The following is a 21,378-nucleotide window of genomic DNA, read 5'->3' on the forward strand; positions in this document are numbered from 1 at the left end:
AGCAAATTTATTAGTAAATCCTTCATAACATCAGTCCTACCTACTGCTTCAGGTTCCTCCTGCATCTCAGTATGAATGTAAAAAAGTCAGATATTTGTCTTCAAGTTTTTGCCTTGGCTGTCCTTTCTTTAGTATAAGGCTGCATATTAACAGCCAGGGTAGCATAGTAGTTCATAGTGACAGCCTTACCCCAGCTACCTAGTTTCAAAGCGTGTCTTTCTTATTTCTAGCTGGATATATCTTGTAGTTAGTTTTTTTTTCTTCCTGTGTGTGTTCATGCTTTCCTTTTCTTAATATATACAGATAAAAAAAGAGTACTTATTATGAACAGTAAAGGAGTCTGTAAACACAGTCCTTTGATCAGGGCCACGCTTCAGTTAATTGCCCAATAATACAGCTGTTTTCCCTTGGACTTCTCACCCCTTATGTAGGCAATCATGTGACGAGTTGGTTTCACTTTACTCAGGGAAATTAGGAAAGAAAATGTTGTTTGATTTGGATTTTTTAAAAGCATTAAGAGGTGTAATAAAGTGGCTGATGTGAAAAATGAAGAGATCTCTCAAAGAAAGTTGAAACAGACACCAAAATGTTGGCAGTGGTCATTTGGGGGGTGGTTTTAGATTGTATTTTAAATTGCTTTTTCTCTGATTTTGTGAAATGCACATAAGGGAATAGGTTTTGAAGGGGATAGGTTTTATTTTTTTGATTATAGCTATAACTTTTTATTATTTTTGAGATTATAGTATAATTGTATCATTTGCCCTTTTCTTTCCTCCCTCTAGACCCTCTATTAACTCCTTCCTTGATCTCTTTCAAATTTATAGCCTCCCTTTTAAATTGTTGCTCATATATATATATATATATACACTCATAAATATATATATATACATACATATATATATAATGTGCTCAGTCTGTGTAATGTTATTTGTATGTATGTTTTCAGGGCTGCCCTTTTGATACTGGATAATCAGTTGGTGTGTTCTTTCCTGGAAAGACTGTTTGGCTGCGGTTCTTTGTGTGGGCTGGGCCTGTTGGGCTTCCACCTGTCCACTTTAACATATCTTTTGTGGCTGTCCTTGTTTAGCTCAGGTTTAGTCACATAGATGAGACTTCATGGGTGTAGCTTCTGACTAAAGCTTTCTAAACTATAAAACTAAATAGATGACAAATGAGGACATGACATGCTGACAAAGATGGGGGAAGGCAGAAGGGTGCATGTGAGGTGAAAGTGCAGAGTAAGCTGCAGGGGTGAAATGGCATAAGAGAGGAAGCAAGGGAAGGAGCAGGGCACCGAGAAGTATGTACTGAAACCCAGTTCTTCGCAAGCTTGTAGAAACTAAGTTTAAAATAATTCTTAAAATAACTTCTATAAGCTGGACGTGGTAGCACATGCCTGTAATCCCAGCACTCAGGAGGCAGAGGCAGGAGGATATCTATGAGTTTGAGGCCAGCCTGGTCTTCAAAGCAAGTCTAGGACAGCCAAGGCTACACAGAGAAACCCTGCCTTGAAAAACCTAAATAAATAAACAAATAAATAAGAACAATAACTTCTCTATCTTTTAAAAAGTTATTCCTAGAAGAACATAAAAAGGTAGTAGCAGAATGCCTCAAAAAGGCAAAAAAATTTAAACCTTATTCTTTATGCTCAGTAATCTGAGGGCTGACATGAATTGTCTTCTCTTTTTTCTTATTTTTGTTGCTGTTGCTGCTGCTGCTACTGCTGGCAGTGGTGGTGGTGGCAATGTATGGTGCTGAGCACGGAAGTAAGAGTTTGTAAGGATCAGAAACCAGGGGAAGGGGGTGAGTGGTGATGGAGCCCACACAGAATCCCAGGAATCAGACTCAAGGATGCAGATCTAACTTTATTATCCAGTGTAACAGCCTTTAAATGATTGAAAGGCCAATCAGACCATCCCATGCTAGCCTCAAGCACCAGTTACAATCTGTCAGGTTGGTGAGACTATAAGGAAATGTGGGAGTTGGGGAAGGAGGGGGAGGAAGGTGACCTAAGAAGGCTTCCATAAAGAAGAAGAAAGCACTCACCATGCTAGCCTTGGATCCATTTTGAGACCTCACTAGTGTGCTAGGAGTCCCTAGTGGATCAACACTGTGTGCCATGGAGCAGGATCTTTCGAGGAGTCATAGGAGTGGCTAACGCTGCCCTCACCATTCCCTATGGGCCTCCAAAAGGCCTACCTGGACATTCCCCACAAGAGCTTGCACCTGGGAGGGGAATGCTCTGCTGGTGAGCCACACCCTCAGCCCCTATGACTTACCCTGGCTCTTCTACTTCCTCCCTTACCATATACTCACAGGACAATCTTAAATGTTCATCGTAAACTCCTGGTGAATGTTGTGGTTATGTTATTTTTTTTGAGTGCCTAGAAAGCAACTTTGTTTATGTCTTCAGAGAAGTACTAAATTCTCTATTAATTTCTGAAAATTCTCTCTGCAGGTTGGAGTTATAGATTTTTCAATGTATCTAAAAGATGGAAACAGCAGTAAAGGTAGTGAAGGGTATGTATGAAGAAATTAAGTTTCTTCTTTCTCTGATACAGCAAATTTGGGGCGAGGGTACTTTACAGCAATATTGCCTTAGCAGAAGACTTTTTGATTATATAACTTTAATAAAGTATTGACAAAAATATCTGATTATTGCGCATAGGATTAAAAAGATTTCTAAATGAGCGTGGTAATGCACACCTGTAATCCTAGCACTCTGGGAGGCAGAGGCAGGTGGATCTCTGTGAGTTTGAGGCCAGTTTGGTCTACAGAGTGAGTCCAAGACAGCTAGGCCTACACAGAGAACCCCTGTATCAATAAATAAATAAATAAATAAATAAATAAGGATTTCTAGGTAATAATTTTCCTGCTAGGTATAAAGATTTATAAAGTCAATCCAACTCTCCACATTGTTTTGTCCTTATTTTTTTTATATGGTCTCATACTATAGCCCAGATTGTCCTAGGGCTCACTATGTAGATCAAGCTAAACTTGAAGCTGAGGCTTTCCACTTGCCTCTACTTCTCAGCTATACAACAAAGGTGTGAAATCATCACACCAGCCAGTTCTCCATAGCTTGAAATAGGTCTTGAACATATAGACAATCTTGGCGTTGCTATGCCACACCCACATCCTACCCTGGGAGGCTGGGCCTGGAAGATTAGAAACTCACAATAAGAAAGAGGCAGGTCATCATGGTGCATGCCTTTAATCCCAGCACTCAACAGGCATCCAGTCCCACCAGGGATGCATACTGAGACCCTGTCTTAAAAAAAAAAAAAAAAAACTGGGACTGGTGAGATGGCCCAGTGGATAAGAACACTGTCTGCACTTCCAGAGGACATGAGTTCCTTCCCCAGCACCCATAGAGCAGCTCAAAACCATCCGGAACTCCAGTTCCAGGAGACATGAGGGCCCTGCACACATGTGGTACTTAAAATAGCTTGATCCTCATGAAAGCCTTAATAATATAGGTTCTTTTCCCCCACTTTTAAGCCACAGAATCTTGCTTGTTGATACGTCAAGATGATGATGTACCAAGTGTGACTTCTGATTCCATGTCTGTGCCCCAGTGCTCTCATCCTCTATGAAGGGCTGGGATGGGAGATGATATTCCTATCACTTATCTTACTTCCATTATTTTTCCCTCCAGGGATGGACAGATTACCGCAATTCTAGACCAGAAGAACTACGTAGAAGAACTCAATAGACATCTGAAGTAAGAATGAATACAATTCTTTTATTGGGGGTTTACTGATTGAGAAAGGAAACATAAAACAGTGAGCAGTAAGGACTCGCTCAGTCAGTATTCACTAAATGCATAGAAAATTCCTGTTTGCCGATCACAGAATTAAGTAGTGGAGGACAATAAAAGATTATCATGAAATTGTAACTCTAGAGGTTAAATAAGTATATTCAGTTAAGAATTATAAAACATTTGGTGTGTATGTTTTATATTGGCCATGGATAAAGCTACCTTCTACATTACTGAGCTTGGGTAAACTATCTATCTACCTATCTATTGTTGTTGTTGTTGTTATTATTATTATTATTATTGGGTTTTGGTTTTTAGTTTTTTTAAGGCAAGGTTTCTCTGTGTTTCTTTGGCTGTCCTGGACTCCCTTTGTAAACCAGGCTGGCCTGGAACTCACAGAGATCCCCCTTCCTCTGCCTCCTGAGTGCTGGGATTACAGGTGTGCACCATGCCAGTCATGGTTCATTATTTTAATGTTTTAACTGTCTTTCTTGTCCCCTTGCATTTGTCCCTTACACACTAATTGATACAGTAACTTCCTCTCTCTTTGCTTTCACTACCAGGTATTTCAAACTCTCCAGAATTACTTTGATATTCTTGTGTTAAAATCAGCTTAATAATTTTAGAAGAATAATTAACATTAACATAGCCATTAACTATTATCTTGTTTATAGCCTATAGAAGTTTTATAAATTCTGTTATTAAAAGCCATTAACCAACACCAACACCCCTCTTTCTCTTGAGACAGGATTTTACTATGTATCATTGGCTGGCCTGGAACTTGCTCTGTAGACTAGGCTGGCAGCTGGCTTTGAACTCATGAGGATCCACTTGCCTCTTCCTCCAAGTGCTGGGATTAAGGGTGTGTGCCACCATCGTGGCATAAAACCTAATTCTCAATTTACTTATAATGTAGTTATAAGCTTCTATAGTTACAGAGGCAAAGTACAGTATGCTTTGCAGGTCTTTGTTCTCATTGATAAAAATAAGTTTGAAATGGACTGGGGACTGGAGAAATGGCTCAACAGTTTTGAGCTCTAACTCTTCTAGAGGAGCCAGGTTCAGTTCTCAGCACCCAAATGAGGACTCACAACCATTTGTAACTCGAGTCCTAGAGGCTCTGATGCCTTCTAGCTTCTGCAGGCACAAGCACACACATGGTAAACATATATTTATACAGACATAAAGACATACGGTAAAACACCAGCAGCAAGCTGCAGATGATGACAGCTGCTAAACTGAGGAGGGGAACATTACATCTATAACACTATACAAGTAAAAAGCTAAAAGCTAAATTATATAGAATGCATGCGTGAATAATCACAAACTCATTCTGTGTAATTAATATGTACTAGTTAAACCTTAAAAGGTTGGTATAGAACGGTGTGATGGGGGTTAGGAAGGCAAATATAGGTTATTGTTTCATTTTTCAAAAGCAACTATTACGGTTTTTTTCTCCTTAATAGTGCTACTGTAAACAACCTTCAGACAAAAGTAGATTTGTTAGAAAAATCCAACACGAAATTGACAGAGGAGGTAAGTGTTTGGAAATTATTTGACCTATAAAATTTAATTATATATATTAGAGAAGCCAATCACTCCTATTACCTTGGACATGAAGGGTCTGACTTTTCAGATAAGAACTCCTATAAGAAATAACTTCTGACTGTGTGGTCAGGACCTCATTTTCCCAGTTGGATTATATAGCTGTTCTATATAATATATAAAGTTAGTATATTATAACATATTTATTGTTGTATAATTATATTAGTATAACAACAAATTAATATATAGCTAATTAAGTGTTCTTTGTGCGAGCAGTCTGTCTGGATGAGCCTGGAGGAAGTATTTAATATACATCATGGTACTCAGAATTCAGTAAGGACTTTGACCACTATTGATGTGGTACAACTAGACAACACACAGACACCCTTTTCAGACAGAGAGTTCTCTGGAGCACTGATCTGGGTTCCAAGCTGGCCAGCTCCTGACCCTACATCCTGTTTGCTCTTGAGCATGGTCAGCACGCCAGTGACCCCTGTTTCTGTGCTATGCTATGTACCATCATGTGCTTCTGAGTAAGCACGGCTTCCCCACTGGCAAATGAGCATACTTATACTTCCTCTTCCTGCTCCACAGTTACACTGAAGATTAGGGAAGAAGGTAAACGTGAAAGCTCTTAAAACAGTCTGTAGAATTAGAAGAGAAACTTAACCTCATGTTTGACATCTGATGAGTAGACTGAATCTGTAGCTTAGCCTGTATAGATGTTTTCATCAAGATCTGAAGTGCAGTGATCCATATTGCGAAGCTCATTTGATGTTTCTAATTGTCCTGTTAGGTACAGTGAGATAAACTTGGTTTAAATAAATTCAATGTACTAATCAGGAATATGCTAATTAGTTTTTCATCAGAACAAAGATAGATAGATAGATAGATAGATAGATAGATAGATAGATAGATAGATAGATAGATAGAATATATAGTTTGTATCTTTTTTGAAACAGGGTCTTTTTTTTAGCCCACTCTGTCCTTAAACTTAAAATCCTCCTACCTTGCCTCCTAAGTGAAGGAATTACCTATAAAAGGTCTTTTGGAGGATTCATAAGATGACCCCATGACAGGAAGTGAACATTTTATTAAACCCTTGTTTAGACAAGGATAGCTTCTTTTAGCCAAAGATGCCTAAGAATATTTCAGCCTGAAAATTATGTCTTAGCAGATCATAAATTATTCTACTTAACAAAAGAATAAAAGGGTTTTGGTCTTGTTTTATTTTGGTCAACAGCTTGCTGTTGCCAACAACAGAATTATTACCTTACAAGAAGAAATGGAACGAGTTAAAGAAGAAAGCTCCTATCTACTGGAATCCAGTCGGAAGGTAAATCCTCAGTGGATTGTAAGGAGTTTGTGGGGAGGACTCTGGCTGGGTCCTGGCCAGTGGCACGGTTCAAGCTCACTCTACCGGGAACAGGGTATAGCTCACAGACTCTCGACCTTTGAACTGTGGCAGCTGCTTAGCCTCGCCACTGCTTACATTTGTTTTAGAGAGTTGGAAAGGCTAACTCAAGCTCTTGTGTGTATGCAGTCAAGGTCTGTACTGTGTTTAGTGGTTAAACTTAATAATGGAGCTAGAGCAATGGCTCGGGTTAAGAGAGTTGTTGCTCTTCCAGAAGAACTGGGTTCAATTCTCAGCTCCCACAGGGCAACTCACTGCTGTCTGTAACTGCAGCTCTAGATGATCCAATTTCCTCTTCTTCCCTCTGGGGGCACAAGGTGCACATGTGGGAACAGATAAACACGCAGGTAGAACATTCATATACATAAAATAACTTTAACTGTTCATTAAAAAACCGTTATTTTATACTATATTACTCCTTAAAATTGAGTAGCCTTGTTAGCAGTAGTCACTGGGAAAGAGTTGCATGCAAATGAGTTTTCTAGATAACTTAATACCTTCAAAGACCAGGCTTTTTTATTGGTTTGTTTATGTTTTATTTTTTCAAGACAGGGTTTCTCTGTATAGCCCTGGCTGTCCTGGAACTCACTATGTAGACCAAGTTGCCCTTGAACTCACAGAGTCCTGCTTTGCCTGTGCCTCCTAACTGCTGGAATTAAAGCCTGGACCAGCACTACCCAGCCAAGTACCAAGCTTTTTATACAGTGTAGTTTTGAAAACCTATTTTATATTGCTCAGTGCTTACTTTTTGTTTTTGTTATTGGTATTCTTTGAGACAGAATCTCACTGTGTGACCCATATTTACCTCAGACTCTTGCCTCTGCCTCCCAAGTGGCAGGATTAAAGACAGGTCCCACTATCTCCAGGTTTATGAGGTGTTAGGGATTGATTGCAAGGCTTCATGCAAGCCAAAGCAGCACTCTGCTGCCTGCACTGTGTCTCATTCCCTTGTTTTATCTGTTTGTTTCAGTGGGTGGGTTTTTGTTTCTGTTTTTAGACAGTGCCTTAGTCTGTGACCCAAGCTGGCCTCAGACTTTTCAGCTGTCTTTTGTCTCAGCCTCCAAGTACTAAGACTACAGGCCTGAGCCACCACACATAGCTATGATAGTATTTTCCAAGACTGATTTGGGGAACTTCCACCACCGATCTTGGTAACTCACTTTAGGGTTGTAAGTAAAGATACAGAAAAGTTCCAATTCAACATAAACTTTTAAATATACTCACCTTGAGTTTCTTTTTTGTATTTACTAATTTGGTAGATAGTCTTTAAATCCTTAAATATCTACTCTTACGTATCTTTTCAAGGGTCCTAAGCAAGACAGAACTGCAGAAGGGCAAGCGCTGAGTGAAGCAAGAAAGCATTTAAAGGAGGAGACACAGCTACGGCTGGTAAGCTTCCTTACGTTCTACTAGCTAGGCCACAAGGTCTGGACTCTCAGTGGCACTCCCCTATGTTTTTACAAATCCTGTAAAACTATTTCTTGACCCTGCCCACATACACTTTTTGAGACAGGGTCTCAATGTGTGGCTCTGACTGACCTAGAACTTGCGGAGATCTGCCTTCTTTTGCCTCTCCAGTGCTGGGATTAAAGCTGTACACCACCATGCCCAGCTCCTTTGAACCTGTGTTCCTTACAAAGCTTTCTGAAATCGCTTTCTGAGTATTATCAACAACAATTTTGTTAGTCCTTCCCTTTCACTTTTACGGTTTAGATGGCAGGAACACTGGCTGACCTCAAACTTGCAATCCTCCTGCCTGTGGTCTTCGGAGATCAGGTGTGTGCTATGATATTCTGCTGGGCTTAACTATGCAGGCCTTATACTCAGACTTCTCTTCTGCAGATATTGAGGTATTTCCCCAGAGGTCACTGTCCTTTCACCTTGTGAATCATAGGTCAGAGTGTGGCACCTTTTTTTTTTTTTTTTTTTTTTTTTTTTTCTTTTGGTTCTTTTTTGACACAGGGTTTCTCTGTGCATCCTTGGCTGTTTTGGAATCACTGTGTTCCAGGCTAGCCTCGAACTCTGCCTGCCTCAGCCTCCTGATTACTGGGATTAAAGGCATGTGCCACCACTGCCTGGATAATTATACTTTTTTATTTAATTTATACTTATTGATTACAGTTTATTCACTTTGTATCCCAGCTATAGCCCCCTCCTTCATTCCCTCCCAGTCCCACCTTCCCTCCCTCATCTCATCCCATGACCCTCCCCAAATCCACTGGTAAGGGAGGTCCTCCTCCCCTTCCCTCTGACCCTAGCCTTTCAGATCTCATCAGGACTGGCTGCATTGTCTTCCTCTGTGGCCTGGTAAGGCTGCACCCCCTTCAGGGGAGGAGAATTACACTTTCAATTTTAGTTTTTATTTCTGAATTTATTCTTTTTCTTAGATATAAATGGAAAAATTATCCAGTATTATTAAACTATAGATGCATGTGTAGATATGTGTATACACAGCTCATAAATTATAAATGTATTTATAATGATTTCTAAAAAGGAATACTGTTCCCATAATAGATTATTAATATTAGTATATTAGTAATCCCTAGTAGTAATGTATTTACATCTCCTGAAAGTCAGATAATATGAAAAACCACAGAATCCCATTATAAGCTCTGCAGTGTCTCTAAAAATGTGAAAAGTTGAAAGTGAGGGATGCTTTAATTTGTACTAAGAAGTTTCTTTAAGTTAAGAGTACATGGCAGAAACTCAGGATTTCTGAAAACACCTTCTTAATGTGCTTAAAAGAACTAATATTTACTCTATATGTGTGTAAAAATTAGTTATTAAAATGTTTCCCGTGAGAACTATTCTAGGGCTGGGTGCGGTGGTGCACACCTGCAATCCCAGCACTCGGGGAGGCAGAGGCAGGTGGATCTCTGTAAGTTCAAGGCCAGCCCGGTCTACAAAGCAAGTCCAGGACAGCCAAAGCTATACAGAGAAACCCTGTCTCAAAACAAAACAAAAAGTATCCTAGGAATAAGGTCAGCATGAGATAGCATCAACCATTTTTACCATAACTATTTAAAGAGGGGACATACAATACAAAACTTGAAAGTTGTCATGTGTAGTATCACATTTTAAGAGACAGGAAACTAAGTAAGACGATCCAAGGTGTGCACTGGGCATGACCTGAATACAGAAAAATTCCAGTCAATGTGCCTGCTAAATAATGCTTCTGTGATTATGGTAAAACCAAAGAGTTTCATAATCAGTGATAAAATTCCACTCGGCCATATTGGCCGTTCCCAAAAACTGACCTCCAGGGACCCAGAGCATCTCAGCTAATATCAAGAACAGCCAAGCAAACTTTCCTCTTCTTAATCCTAATAGTTATTATTGATGTCTCTTAAAAATTTAGTCTTCTGTCAAAAAAGTCAACTATCTTTTCTTGTGAAATGTATGGCATTTACTTAATTGAGGAAAGAGTGCAAGCAGGTTTTTTTGTTTTGTTTTTGTTTTTTGCCTTTGGGGCAGGATGTTGAAAAGGAGCTGGAGCTCCAGATAAGCATGAGACAGGAGATGGAACTGGCTATGAAGATGCTGGAGAAGGATGTCTGTGAGAAGCAGGATGCCCTGGTGTCCCTGCGGCAGCAGCTGGATGATCTCCGGGCTCTCAAGCATGAACTTGCCTTTAAGCTGCAGGTAGGGGGACAACAGGGTAGACTCCCTGGCTCTCGGAACTCCTGTTGCTACCCTGAAGCTCTCTTGGTCTACAGACTCACTTTCACGGTCCAGGAGAAAGCGTCACAGCTCCCTATGAAGCCAGCTGCTCACAAACTCAGACTGCTCAAATACTCAGACTGTCCTAAAATTCACTGCTATTCTTGAAAATCATGGCCACCTTTTACATAGTAAAGGGAGAATCAAATTCCTTCTCTTCTCTTTTTTTCTTTTTCAAGCATCTGTGCTGGCTAGTTTTAGGTACAAGCCTTCCTTCGTGACCTCTGCTTCAACTCCTGCTTCTTGGCTTTCTTTTTCTACTTGGAAATTAACTGATAAACAAGTATAGAGCACTTCTATTTATTTTCTGTTTGCCATTATGATCAAAAACATGCACTATAAATAATTTATAATTCTTTTCTAACAGAGTTCAGACCTAGGAGTAAAACAAAAAAGTGAATTAAACAGTCGCTTGGAAGAAAAGACCAATCAGATGGCTGCCACCATTAAACAACTGGAGCAAAGGTAAAAGTGCTGTTTCGTAATGTCTTAGTACTGAAGTATTGAGAATATGTTCAGCAAATAAAAACAGAGGAAATTTACCCAACTTAAATCAGATATGTTGTTTAAATTTTATCAGTGTGTGTTCCACAATGTTCTGAAACACTGTCAGGAGTGGCCTACATAACAGACAGGCTAGCAGGGAAGGAATCTCAGATCCCTCCACCCCAAAACAGGAAACTACAGGCACCGAGCACCAGCTGGGAGAGGGAGAGATAGTCTTCCCCAGGGATGAGCCCCCTAACTGGGTAATGCCAGGAGGTCAGTTCTAAAAGCATGCACATATGAGCAACACAAAACAGACTTAGCAGTGTGTGGTATGTGTGTATGTGTGTGTGTGTAAGAAAAAGAGACAATGAGTTTGAGAGGGAGTAAGGGGGACACAGAGGCTAGAGGGAGCAGAAGAAAGGCAATAAACTATGTAACTATGTAATTATATTTTAATTGATTTTTTTAAGTTAAAAATGCTCTGTATTTAGTCAGTTTCGGGCTAGATTTGGTTAAAGGGTGAGACCATCTCTAAATAGATAGTGTTTGTAATTGTATAGTTTTGTTACTAGTCTTTAACTATTTTTATACTGGGTGAGGCAGCGATTCTGAGAAAGGCAGATGTCCTCCAAGAATCAGTCCTGGCTTTCTCCTTCACCTTTCACTTTCTCTAATGTACCCTTCTGTCTTTCTCCTGAAGAGGTGTGTGGCTTCCACTAACACCTGCAGGTGGAGTCTGTAGTTCTCACCCGCAAGACCTTACCCAACAGTACCTGCAGTCCTCCCCAAATATGTCTTGTGACATCCTGTTTCTTCTTACATCTGTAGCAAAAGAGAAATGTTTGCGGCATCACAGTGCAGCGCAGCGCAGCACCCACAATTATCTGACATTCCTGTCATTTCTCTGACACCTCCTCACCACCCTGCTAAGACCTTAGCAAAGCTAAGCCACCTTGGCCATGCTTGCCATGCTTTCCATCCCTCACTGTGCTGATAGCTCCACCAGTTATGAAAGCTCCTTTCCTGTTCCCTTCTTCAAATGAATTTTTTACACAAAGGTTCAGATGCCATCGCCTGACATTAGCTTCCTCTGATGCCCGCTAGAAATACTGCCCTGGCATTTCTCACTATGCACCTCACCTTGTAGTCTGTATAAGTGTCTTATCTTCTGAGAGTGTAAGCTCCTTGCATATCTGTCACTGTGCTTGAATGTACATGGCATCAATTGACATATGAATGAATGAATGAATGAATGAATGAATGAATGAATGAGATGGATGACTTCCTTCAGTGATTCTTCACTAAGGAGGAGTGTCATGAACAGCAGAGCATATTCATGTTACTACTAAAGTTAGTTGCAAACTTGTGATGTTGAAACCTTTGGAAATATTGACACTGCTCTGACTGATAGACGAAGGCCGATCTATTTACAGAGCAGATTATTCAACTGCTTGTTCATAGAGCTTACATGTTTATCACTTAATAAACATATTCATAAGTTGTGCTTTTGGAATGTTTGACACTGTTCGTCAGTGAGTTTTGACTTGGCATTTAAGGTCAGCAGAGCTAAAATAATGACTTGTCTGACTTATTTTCTTACTATCTTTGTTTTCTATGTATCCACTTTCTCATTACCCTCCTAATTCATTTTTATTTTTATTTTATTAAGTGAAAAAGATTTGGTGAAACAGGCAAAGACCTTAAATAGTGCAGCAAATAAACTGATCCCAAAACATCATTAGACATTTTGCAGTTGATCAACTCACAAGTCTGATACTACAGATTAACTATAGGGAGAAATCTGAAATTCCTACATTTAAGCTCTGATCCTATATAAAATATCACCAAAAGTTGACCCAGAATTTGTAGGACTTTACATACATAGTGGGCTTTATAGGTTGGGTTTTGTTGTTGCTGCTGCTGTTGTGTTCTCCCCGAGTTAGAATTTTTCGTATGGGTCCCTCATTAAATACCAAATAAACTTTGAGAAATATTTCTGAGTTGAACAGTAAATCAAGAGACCATTCCTAGGAAGCTGGGGAATGGAAGCACTGTACACGTGTGTGCTTGACAGTGACCATACGGTAGGAGCACCTGTGTCCCCACCTGTGAGCCTGCTCTCGGCAGTGTAGTGGTGACCCAGGACTCTCTAAAACAGCTCTGTCTCTTAGGTCATGGCCCCTTTTCTTTTGCCTTGTGTAGGTTTAATCCCTAGCCCAAGATAAGTACTTACTCTTTCATTACAGTTCTATTCCCAGTGACCAAGATTGCTTGCAATTTATTTTTGCCTTAGTGATTTTGGACCAAAAAAAAAAAAAAAAAAAAAAGCAGCATCTTTGCATTTCTTTAAAGTACTTAGAAACAAAAGTAGTGATTAGGTAACTCTTAATATCACAGTGTGGAAGCTTGAGAAACCCTCTTAACGTGTGTCATCTTCTACCTCTGCCCTTCTCTGTCATTCTACTTACTACTGAGGTAGCTCAAGGAGAACTTAGTACAAATACGATTTTCAAATCTCCCCTGCATTTCCTACTGAAATACTGAAGCCACAGTGCAGTCATGAGTCATGACTTCCTGCCCATCACCCTCACCCAGAACACTTACCCAAGAGCTTCTATCACTTATTCTGTAATGGGAATTTGCTAAAGGTTCTGGGAAACTAACCTAGTTACTAAAAAAAACATTTCCAATGAGAAATAAATAAAACACTGGCATTATTGTTTAGTATCAAAATAAAAATCCTCAATAGATAGTCACAAGCAATACTAGCAGGGCTTGTTTTTCTAAGTGACCACAGATTTAATCCTTTTTAGGCTCTACATTGTAAATAATCTTATAAATACTTTGATTTAAAAAAAAACAACTATTTTTGATTTGGGGAGGCAGGCTTTTATATACATGAGCCTTTACTCCATCCAGCTATTGGCACAATGCCCAGGGTCTTTTTCCATAGTTTCTGTCACTCCTCCTGGCATGCTATGTAGCATCGCCCGTGCTAAGGGAGAGGCAAAGATAATCCCTTTGCTTTCTGCTCTTCAAATTCTTTACCTTCTTGGCACAGCAGAATGAAGAGTATAGCAGAGTTCATGTGTTTCTGTGGGTCCTCAAAGGGCCCGTGTTAGAGGCAACTTCATGGTCGATCCTGTGCCCTTGAACTCATTTTAATTCTTATAATTTTGCACCTGTATAAATAAAGCTCCTACTGCATTCTGCTGTTCATCAGCCTTTTATGGTGATGAGTTGCCTTTTACATGAACATCTAAAAAGAATAATCAAATGAATAAAAGTTAGATTTACACATAGCATGCCTCTAAATTCTATTATAGAAAGCCTCAAATATTTTACCTTCAAAAACATGGTTCTCTATAGGTGCAAAGTTATAAGACATTTAGAAGAAAGCATCCGTGAGAATCTTCCAAAGATATGGTCAGGAGCCTTACGAACCCCAGTGCTGAGTTCTTCGTCTGCTTGGTCACACACCACCTGATAGGGATGGAAAGGAGAGAGACAGCCGGACTCTCACAGAGGCTTGTCCTTGTGGAATAATGTGAAGCCTGGGCAAGGCTTGCTATAGAATGTCCTCCAGCTTCCTGTGGTTCAGGGGAAGGATCAGGAAATCGTGAAAACCCCACGTGAGAAGGCAGCTGTGCCTGCATGCTCCAGCTGTATGTGGAAGACAGAAGGATGAAGTACCAGAGTGTTAGGAAAGAAAGACAGTGGCGTTGTCGTGAATAACTGTACTTGAGGGTGGCTCTGGATATGGATTTCCAAAAAGTGATGTCTTGTTGTTGATCATCTAATGGCTGTAAACTGTAGTACTAGAATAAAAAAAAAAAAATAGAAAATCAGCTTTTCCTCTGCCTGATTCACCTTCATCTTGCTTTTCTTTAGAATTTGTTTCTTCTCCATCTTTTTCCCCACCATATTTTCTCCCTGTGTCCTGCATTTTTCCCCTCTGTCTCACCATCCCTTCTTCCTTGGGTTATTTTATTTTGTGTTTGTGAACTTGGTCTTCCTCCCCACCATGGCTTTTGTTTTTTATCACAAGTTCGTATGGCTCACATCCAGATTACGCCAGGCTGAGCGAGGCCGCCAGTCTGCCGAGTTGGACAACCGGCTCTTCAAACAGGACTTTGGAGACAAGATCAACAGTCTGCAGCTGGAAGTGGAGGCACTCACCAGGCAGCGGTGAACAGGGGCAGCTTGACCAGCAGGGCGGTGGTGGTGGGCACCGTGGGAGCTGAGCAGCAAGGAGGGAGTCAGCTCTCAGGCCGCCTTGGCTTGGTCTTCCCAGTGTCCCTTATAAATAGTTGGGACTCCAAAAGCTTCACATGTATGAATAGTTCTGAAATCCACTGAGCGTCCTCGTGGTTAGATGATTAAGAACTGGCTGCTGGACACGGTGATGCAGGCCTAAAAATCTCAGCTGAGACAGGAGGAGCCTGAAGCCAGCTTGAGCTGCATTCCACATAGTGACACTCCTGTCTTCAAAAACTAAAACAAAAAGAGGATTAGAGTCCAAGTTCTCAAATATATAGTAACTAATATCTAACACAATTGTATGTTATGGTAATTTAATGTCTCCTGAATTCCTACAGTGTGTGCTATTCTTCACAACACTTTACACACTGATGTTCCTAAGGTCTTAACATTAATCCTTTTAATAGGTGACGTCATTCCTACTTTCAGGTGGAATGACAGCTTAGACGAGTTCAGTATGTCTCAGTTCACACTGTTAAGCTTATAAGTGGCTACACTGTCTCTGACTAAACCCTAAGTACTCTCTTAGGCCATCCCTCAAGGCACTGTGGTACCTACGACACTGACTGCAACTAAAGAAACATGGCTGTAAAGCAGGAAGCCACCAAGGTCTTGGCTTGGGGTATGTGGGAACTAAGTATATAACTATAGAGAACAGCCAGATAATATGAAACAGAAACGCAATGCCTGTCCTCTTGTGGCATATCTTACTGCAAACTCAAAAACCCTGCCGTTCAGTTGTAGGAAGTGTGTCGTCAGGTAACTGCCACTCCTCAGGAAGAGTTAGTGTAAAGTGACTGACTACTGGCACTGGCTGCTCCCTGCTTGCCGCGTTGCCATAGAAAGAGCGAGCATGTTTTATATCTCAGAGCATCACTAGTTTACGGTGTTCCAGTGCCTCACAGCTTGGTTGTCCAGATATTTCTGGTAACTTTCTCAGGCATTAAAACTTAATTGCTGAGCTTTAAGGGAAAGGTTTGGCATTCTTTAGAATATGTGAATACAGAAATCAGAATTTTCATCCTTTTCTTCTCTCACCTAACCAGGACTCAGCTTGAGTTAGAACTGAAACAAGAAAAGGAGAAGAGGTCACAAAACAAGGGCACCCCAGGGAAGGGGGCCCAGAAGCCAGAGTCCCGCATGGTAATGTGTGCTCACTTGCTTTATTCCACCCACATTTTAGGGGCTAGCTTGAAGGGTCCCTCGGGTCTTTCACAGTCCACATGCTTCGTTGCTGTGGTGCACAGTATGCAGACAGCAAAGCATGCTGCTTGGATGGAGGAGAAGGTGACCCTGAGCTCACCCCTAAGATTTATATTGTCAACTTGCTGCATTCTTTTTTGAATTATTTAGTAAAACTATTATATCGTAATAAACATGTATTTCTTGTAGTCCTGATACTTGTACAAGTATCCCTCCTAGCCTTAAGTTCCCCCTCAACAGAATTGCCTCAGCTGTGGATTTGTTTCTTTGGGGCCTTTTAATTTCATGTGGATTTCAGTGTGAATATAAGCACGTAGCTTCTTTTGAGAGCTAGAATTACGGAAGGGAGCGTTGTGTAGAATGGTAAAGGGATAGAATGGAACTTTGTGTATGACAGGCTTAAAAGGTCTCTAGCACCTGCAGGGACAGGGACAGCCTCTGGAACTGATGCAATCTAAAAAGCCCAACACACTTCTCTCTTCTTTTTAGAGAAGCAAGTGCCTCTGTGTGTAGTGCCTCGTAATGTGGGACTTAACTTTTGTAGTTTCTACAGAACAAGCTGTTAATTTGCTGCAGAGTAAAAAGAATGGTGACTAGACGTGAAGATGCAGCACACACTGCTGTTGGGGAAGTGCGGAGACCCACCGTGCAGTGCACTCTTCACTGCTGAATCGTGTGCACGGAAACCTGAAGGACGGAGGAGGCCGGCCTGCCGTGCTGTCCTTTCCCAGGCTGGCCTAATTTTCTTAGCCTTCACTTGCCCCGACCAGGGCTTCTCGGAGGGTGTTTTCCTGACCCCTCTTGTGTGATACTTGAGTGGTCTAAGGACTTAGTCTGCTTTCAGAAGCAGGTGGGCTGCTGTTCAAAGCAGGCAGTAGGATACACACACACACATACACACACACACACACACACACACACACACCCCAAAAGTTGACCTAAAAACTACCAAAGCTGCCTTACCAGCCTGGGTCTATTGCCCGTGCAAGCAGGAAACTCACTGAATACAGGCTGGAGTCACAGGGGTGGGGCAGCTACATGCGTGTCCAGTCAACCACACATCCAGCTGAATAGGCTATGCTGGCTTTGGCCAGCTTTTGAGAGAAAATCCGGATAGAGATACTTTCCCAAGAATCAGCTTACCTTGAGCCCTTTGAAGAGGCCATTCCTTTGGATTTTATTTGAATTTCAGAAAATAAAAGAAATGCTCCAGAAAGAACTAATTCTAAACTGTCTGATTTAGTAACTACTTGGTGGGTACAGTATGCAGAAACTGGTTTTAAAGTTCTTTCTCCAAAAGAGAGAAAAAAATCAAGATGCTCTCTTTCTTCCCAAGCTGAGACATACAGAAGAACCTGTGATGTCCTCACTGTTTAGAACTATGAATAATTAATTAATTGAGCTATTCTCTTTTCACAGGATGGGAAGCACAAAATTCAAGAGGAAAATGTTAAACTGAAGAAGCCGCTGGAAGAAAGCCACAGGTGTTTGTAATGCACGTTGAGCTATAAAGTCATTTGGGGGTGGCGGGAGGGCAGCGCCTAATGGACAGACAGTGACTTGTGAAGTAGGAAGACAGCTAAAGGGCAAGTTAGTAGATACTAAACCAAATAGCAAGCCAGCCAAGTCACAAGAGGGCCAGGCAGCCTGTCCTCTGACTCTTCCTCCATTATTCCTGAACTTCAGTTATCACTTGAAGAAATTATTTCTCAGCTGAGTGTACTACCTCACACCTGTAGTCCCAGCCCTTGGATGGGTGAAGTGGTAGGATATGAGGATATGAACATGTGATACCAGTACACATATGTGTGTGTGTGAGAGAGAGAGATGCCGTGTGTGTGTGTATTCCTCTCATCTTTTTTGAATTAGGATCTCAACTCGCCTTCATTCCTGTTTTTTAACTTTCATCTGATCTGCTTACAATGAAAACCATAGGCTTGTTAGGCACTAATGGTACACACTTTTAATCCCAGCAAAAAGGAAAAATCCCAGAAAAAAGGAAAAAAAAAATCCCAGTAAAAAGAATGGTGACTAGAAGTGAAGATGCAGCACACACTGCTGTTGGAGAAGTGCAGAGACCCACCGTGCAGTGAGGAGGCCTGCCTGCCGTGCTGTACTTTCCCAGGCTGGCCTAATTTTCTTAGCCAGAGAGGCAGAGGCAGGTGGATCTCTGTGAGTTGCAGGCCAGCCTGATCAACAGAGCAAGTTCCAGGAGAGCCAAGGCTACACAAAGAAACCCTATCTGGAAAAACCAAAAAAAAAAGAAAAAAGAAAAAAAAAGGCATAGGCACTAACTTTTACCAGTAATTTTAGCATGTTAGAAATAAAGCGTTATATAATGCTGTTGCATACAAAACAAAGAAAGTTCAACTATATAGCATTCTAGAAAAGTAGAGCCATAGAAATTCACTGTTTGCCAGTTCTAGGGGTTCAGGACTAGCCCCATGCTGACCGACACCAGACTCAGACTGATGGAAGTTTATTGAATGCTGAACAAAAACTGACAGGTCAGGGCCATAATCTGGACCCGGAAGCCAGATTATTATGTTGTTCTGCTCCTAAGGCAAGTCTTTTTTTCTCACACATACACACACACACAAAAAAAAAAAAAAAAAAAACGGTAACTAGGTAACAAAACTGTAACCAGGTGTAGGTAACAAGAGGCAGCTAGGTATCCAGCTGTAGGAAGCAACCATTTTGACTAGCTAGACAAAGTATTTCTAGGTGACCTTTAACTTGATTGGTTCCGCAGCTGGGGGACTTCATAGAGTGTCCGCATAACAAAGCATATAAAGTTTAAGAAGTGAAACCATAGAGACTTAATCAAAATGGATTTTATATGGCCATCTCGTGACTTACTCCTTTACTTCCTTGATTAGTTTCCGAAAGCTTCCATTTTAAGAACATTTGAGGAAGGTAGACAAATACATAGCGTATGATAATGGGTATATTCCTATAATGTCAGATATAGTAAAGCTTAAAAAATGTATGGTTAATGAGCCTTTGGAATTTTACAGGTTGTAAGACAAATGCTATTTTCTAGGTAATAAAAAGGAAAGGTAAAATATAACTCAAAATATTATTTGTGAATCAGAACTGTGTTGGATACCAAGGATCAGATAGTCTAGTAAAAGATTTAACCCAAATGTCCAGAATCTTGGAGGTCAGTTAATAATTACGCTGTTGTGAGCAAGTGAAAGGAGGAGCATTGCTTGGTCAACTGTCCTGAGCTGCCGAAAGGGCTGCAGAGGTGATATGTGTTACCCTTTGTATTCTCTACTGCAGGCTGCTGATCCACCCTGCAGGAGAACAGGTAAGGAAGACCCCTGTTTTAAATCGGCCTGCACACAGCTTGAGTGTGCCATGGCTAACCAGGACCAAGGTAACATGGGAGGAAGACAAGTGACACAGCCCTCTGCGTGGCATCTTCTTAACAATCCCGCACGCACTCTCATGTGTTGGAAAACAGATGTTTGATGGGTTCTTGGTGGTTAAAAAAAATGCAAATTATATCCAGTTTGTAAATGGGAATCATAATGTGGCTGCGGGGTCGCAGAGCAGCTCAGAGCACTCTGCTTAGTACACTGACTGAGCTCCCAGCGATTCTTAGTTTCAGTGTGTCGTCACCTCTGATGAACCAGCATCAAAGAATGCTCACTACACCTCTCATTTTCCTTACATAAAATAGGAAAGAAAAGATTTTTGATCACTTTTTTTAAGTATTTTTATTTTATTTTATGTGTACTAGTGTTCTGCTTGTCTGTGTGTCTGTGTACCACATGCATGCCTGGTGCCCATGGAAGCCCGAAGAGGGTGTTGGATCCACTGGAACCGGAGTTACAGACAGTTGTGACCTATCATGTGGGTGCTGGGAATCAACCCTAGGTTCTCTGGAAGAGCAGCTGGTTCAGTTAACAGCTGAGCATTCTCTCCAGCCCTTTCTGATCACTTTTGAACTTTTTTTTTTACTTCTAACCTAGAGAAATGAGTATAAAACACCTCACAACTACAGTATGTACCCCATGAGGAAGACAGGTACTGCTATGTCTAGGTCACCTTATGAGGTTTAAAATGAAGCCAGTGTTTTTATGCTGAGTGGAGTAATGGAACAAGGATGGGGCCATGCATGCTTGAGTTTTCTTGTTATAAATAAAATTCAGTCAGGATATAATGCAATTTGTTTCTTCACCTTCAGTGTGTAGTCTGGTTTTAGTGGCTAAAAATGTTGCGAAAGCATTCATGTTCCTTGTGCTTGAGGAGTTAATGACCTACTGTGTGTCTTAGGGTCAGCCTGCAGTCGCTGCAAAGCCGCAGGTGTGTCAGCTGTGCCAGGAAGATGACAGCCTGACCAAGGTGAGTACTTCTTCACAGAGATGGCCCGCAGTGCCAGCGTAAGGAAAACTTAGCTGTGTAGAACACAACATGCTTCTCCTGGTGCCTGGAGTGGGCTAGAAAACCAAGGGGCAAGCATTGTCAGGCATGCACTCTGCAAAAGAAACGCACACAAGTTCACACACAATTTAAAACACGGAAGTACAGTGTTTGTTGAGCACATAGTCAGGTTGTTTGTTTTTACTTTTTTATTTATACTGTGTGTGAGGAAGGGGAGGGGTAGGAGAGAGGAACATTAGTGCGCATGCATGATGCACCTGTGGAAGTCGGAGGACAGCTTTGAGGGCTGTTTCCTCGGTTTTTCACTTTAAGCCCCTTTCCCTGCAGAACCATCTCAGTGGACCCTTGTTTTGGTCTTGAGCCCTGGTCTCCTGTGTGATCCAGATGGCCTGGGACCTGTGTAGCCTGGACTATCACCAAACTTGTACTCCTTCTGTGTATACCTCAGGTGCTGAAGCTGATATACACCATATCTGTCTGTTTTGTGTTGATGGATTCCAGCCCCCAGCGTACACCAGACAAATGCTCTCCCCTGAGCTACACAGCTCAGTACTGCACAATGTATTATCCCTGTTCCCGGTGCTGGAGCATGCTA

General features: G+C 41.2%; 1 protein-coding gene across 8 annotated transcripts in view; it reads left to right on the forward strand.

Moving 5' to 3' along the window:
- Positions 1-21,378, forward strand: part of Rufy3 (RUN and FYVE domain containing 3) — a 70,093-nt gene that overhangs the window by 45,545 nt on the left and 3,170 nt on the right. For 3 of the 8 annotated variants that reach the window (XM_060380903.1, XM_060380904.1, XM_060380905.1), the window contains 12 exons: positions 2,459-2,520; positions 3,659-3,724; positions 5,227-5,296; positions 6,549-6,641; positions 8,025-8,108; positions 10,194-10,361; positions 10,807-10,904; positions 14,997-15,116; positions 16,235-16,331; positions 17,811-17,875; positions 19,677-19,704; positions 20,676-20,744. In XM_060380903.1, coding sequence (XP_060236886.1) covers positions 2,459-2,520; positions 3,659-3,724; positions 5,227-5,296; positions 6,549-6,641; positions 8,025-8,108; positions 10,194-10,361; positions 10,807-10,904; positions 14,997-15,116; positions 16,235-16,331; positions 17,811-17,875; positions 19,677-19,704; positions 20,676-20,744 — 1,020 coding nt within the window. Of the gene's footprint in view, positions 1-2,458; positions 2,521-3,658; positions 3,725-5,226; positions 5,297-6,548; positions 6,642-8,024; positions 8,109-10,193; positions 10,362-10,806; positions 10,905-12,597; positions 14,790-14,976; positions 15,117-16,234; positions 16,332-17,810; positions 17,878-19,676; positions 19,705-20,675; positions 20,745-21,378 lie in introns of those variants that run through there. The other 5 variants (XM_060380907.1, XM_060380908.1, XM_060380909.1 and 2 more) reach the window with 3 other exon arrangements.

Source organism: Meriones unguiculatus, chromosome 3 (genome assembly GCF_030254825.1).
Source record: "Meriones unguiculatus strain TT.TT164.6M chromosome 3, Bangor_MerUng_6.1, whole genome shotgun sequence".
In the NCBI taxonomy this organism is placed as follows: domain Eukaryota; kingdom Metazoa; phylum Chordata; class Mammalia; order Rodentia; family Muridae; genus Meriones; species Meriones unguiculatus.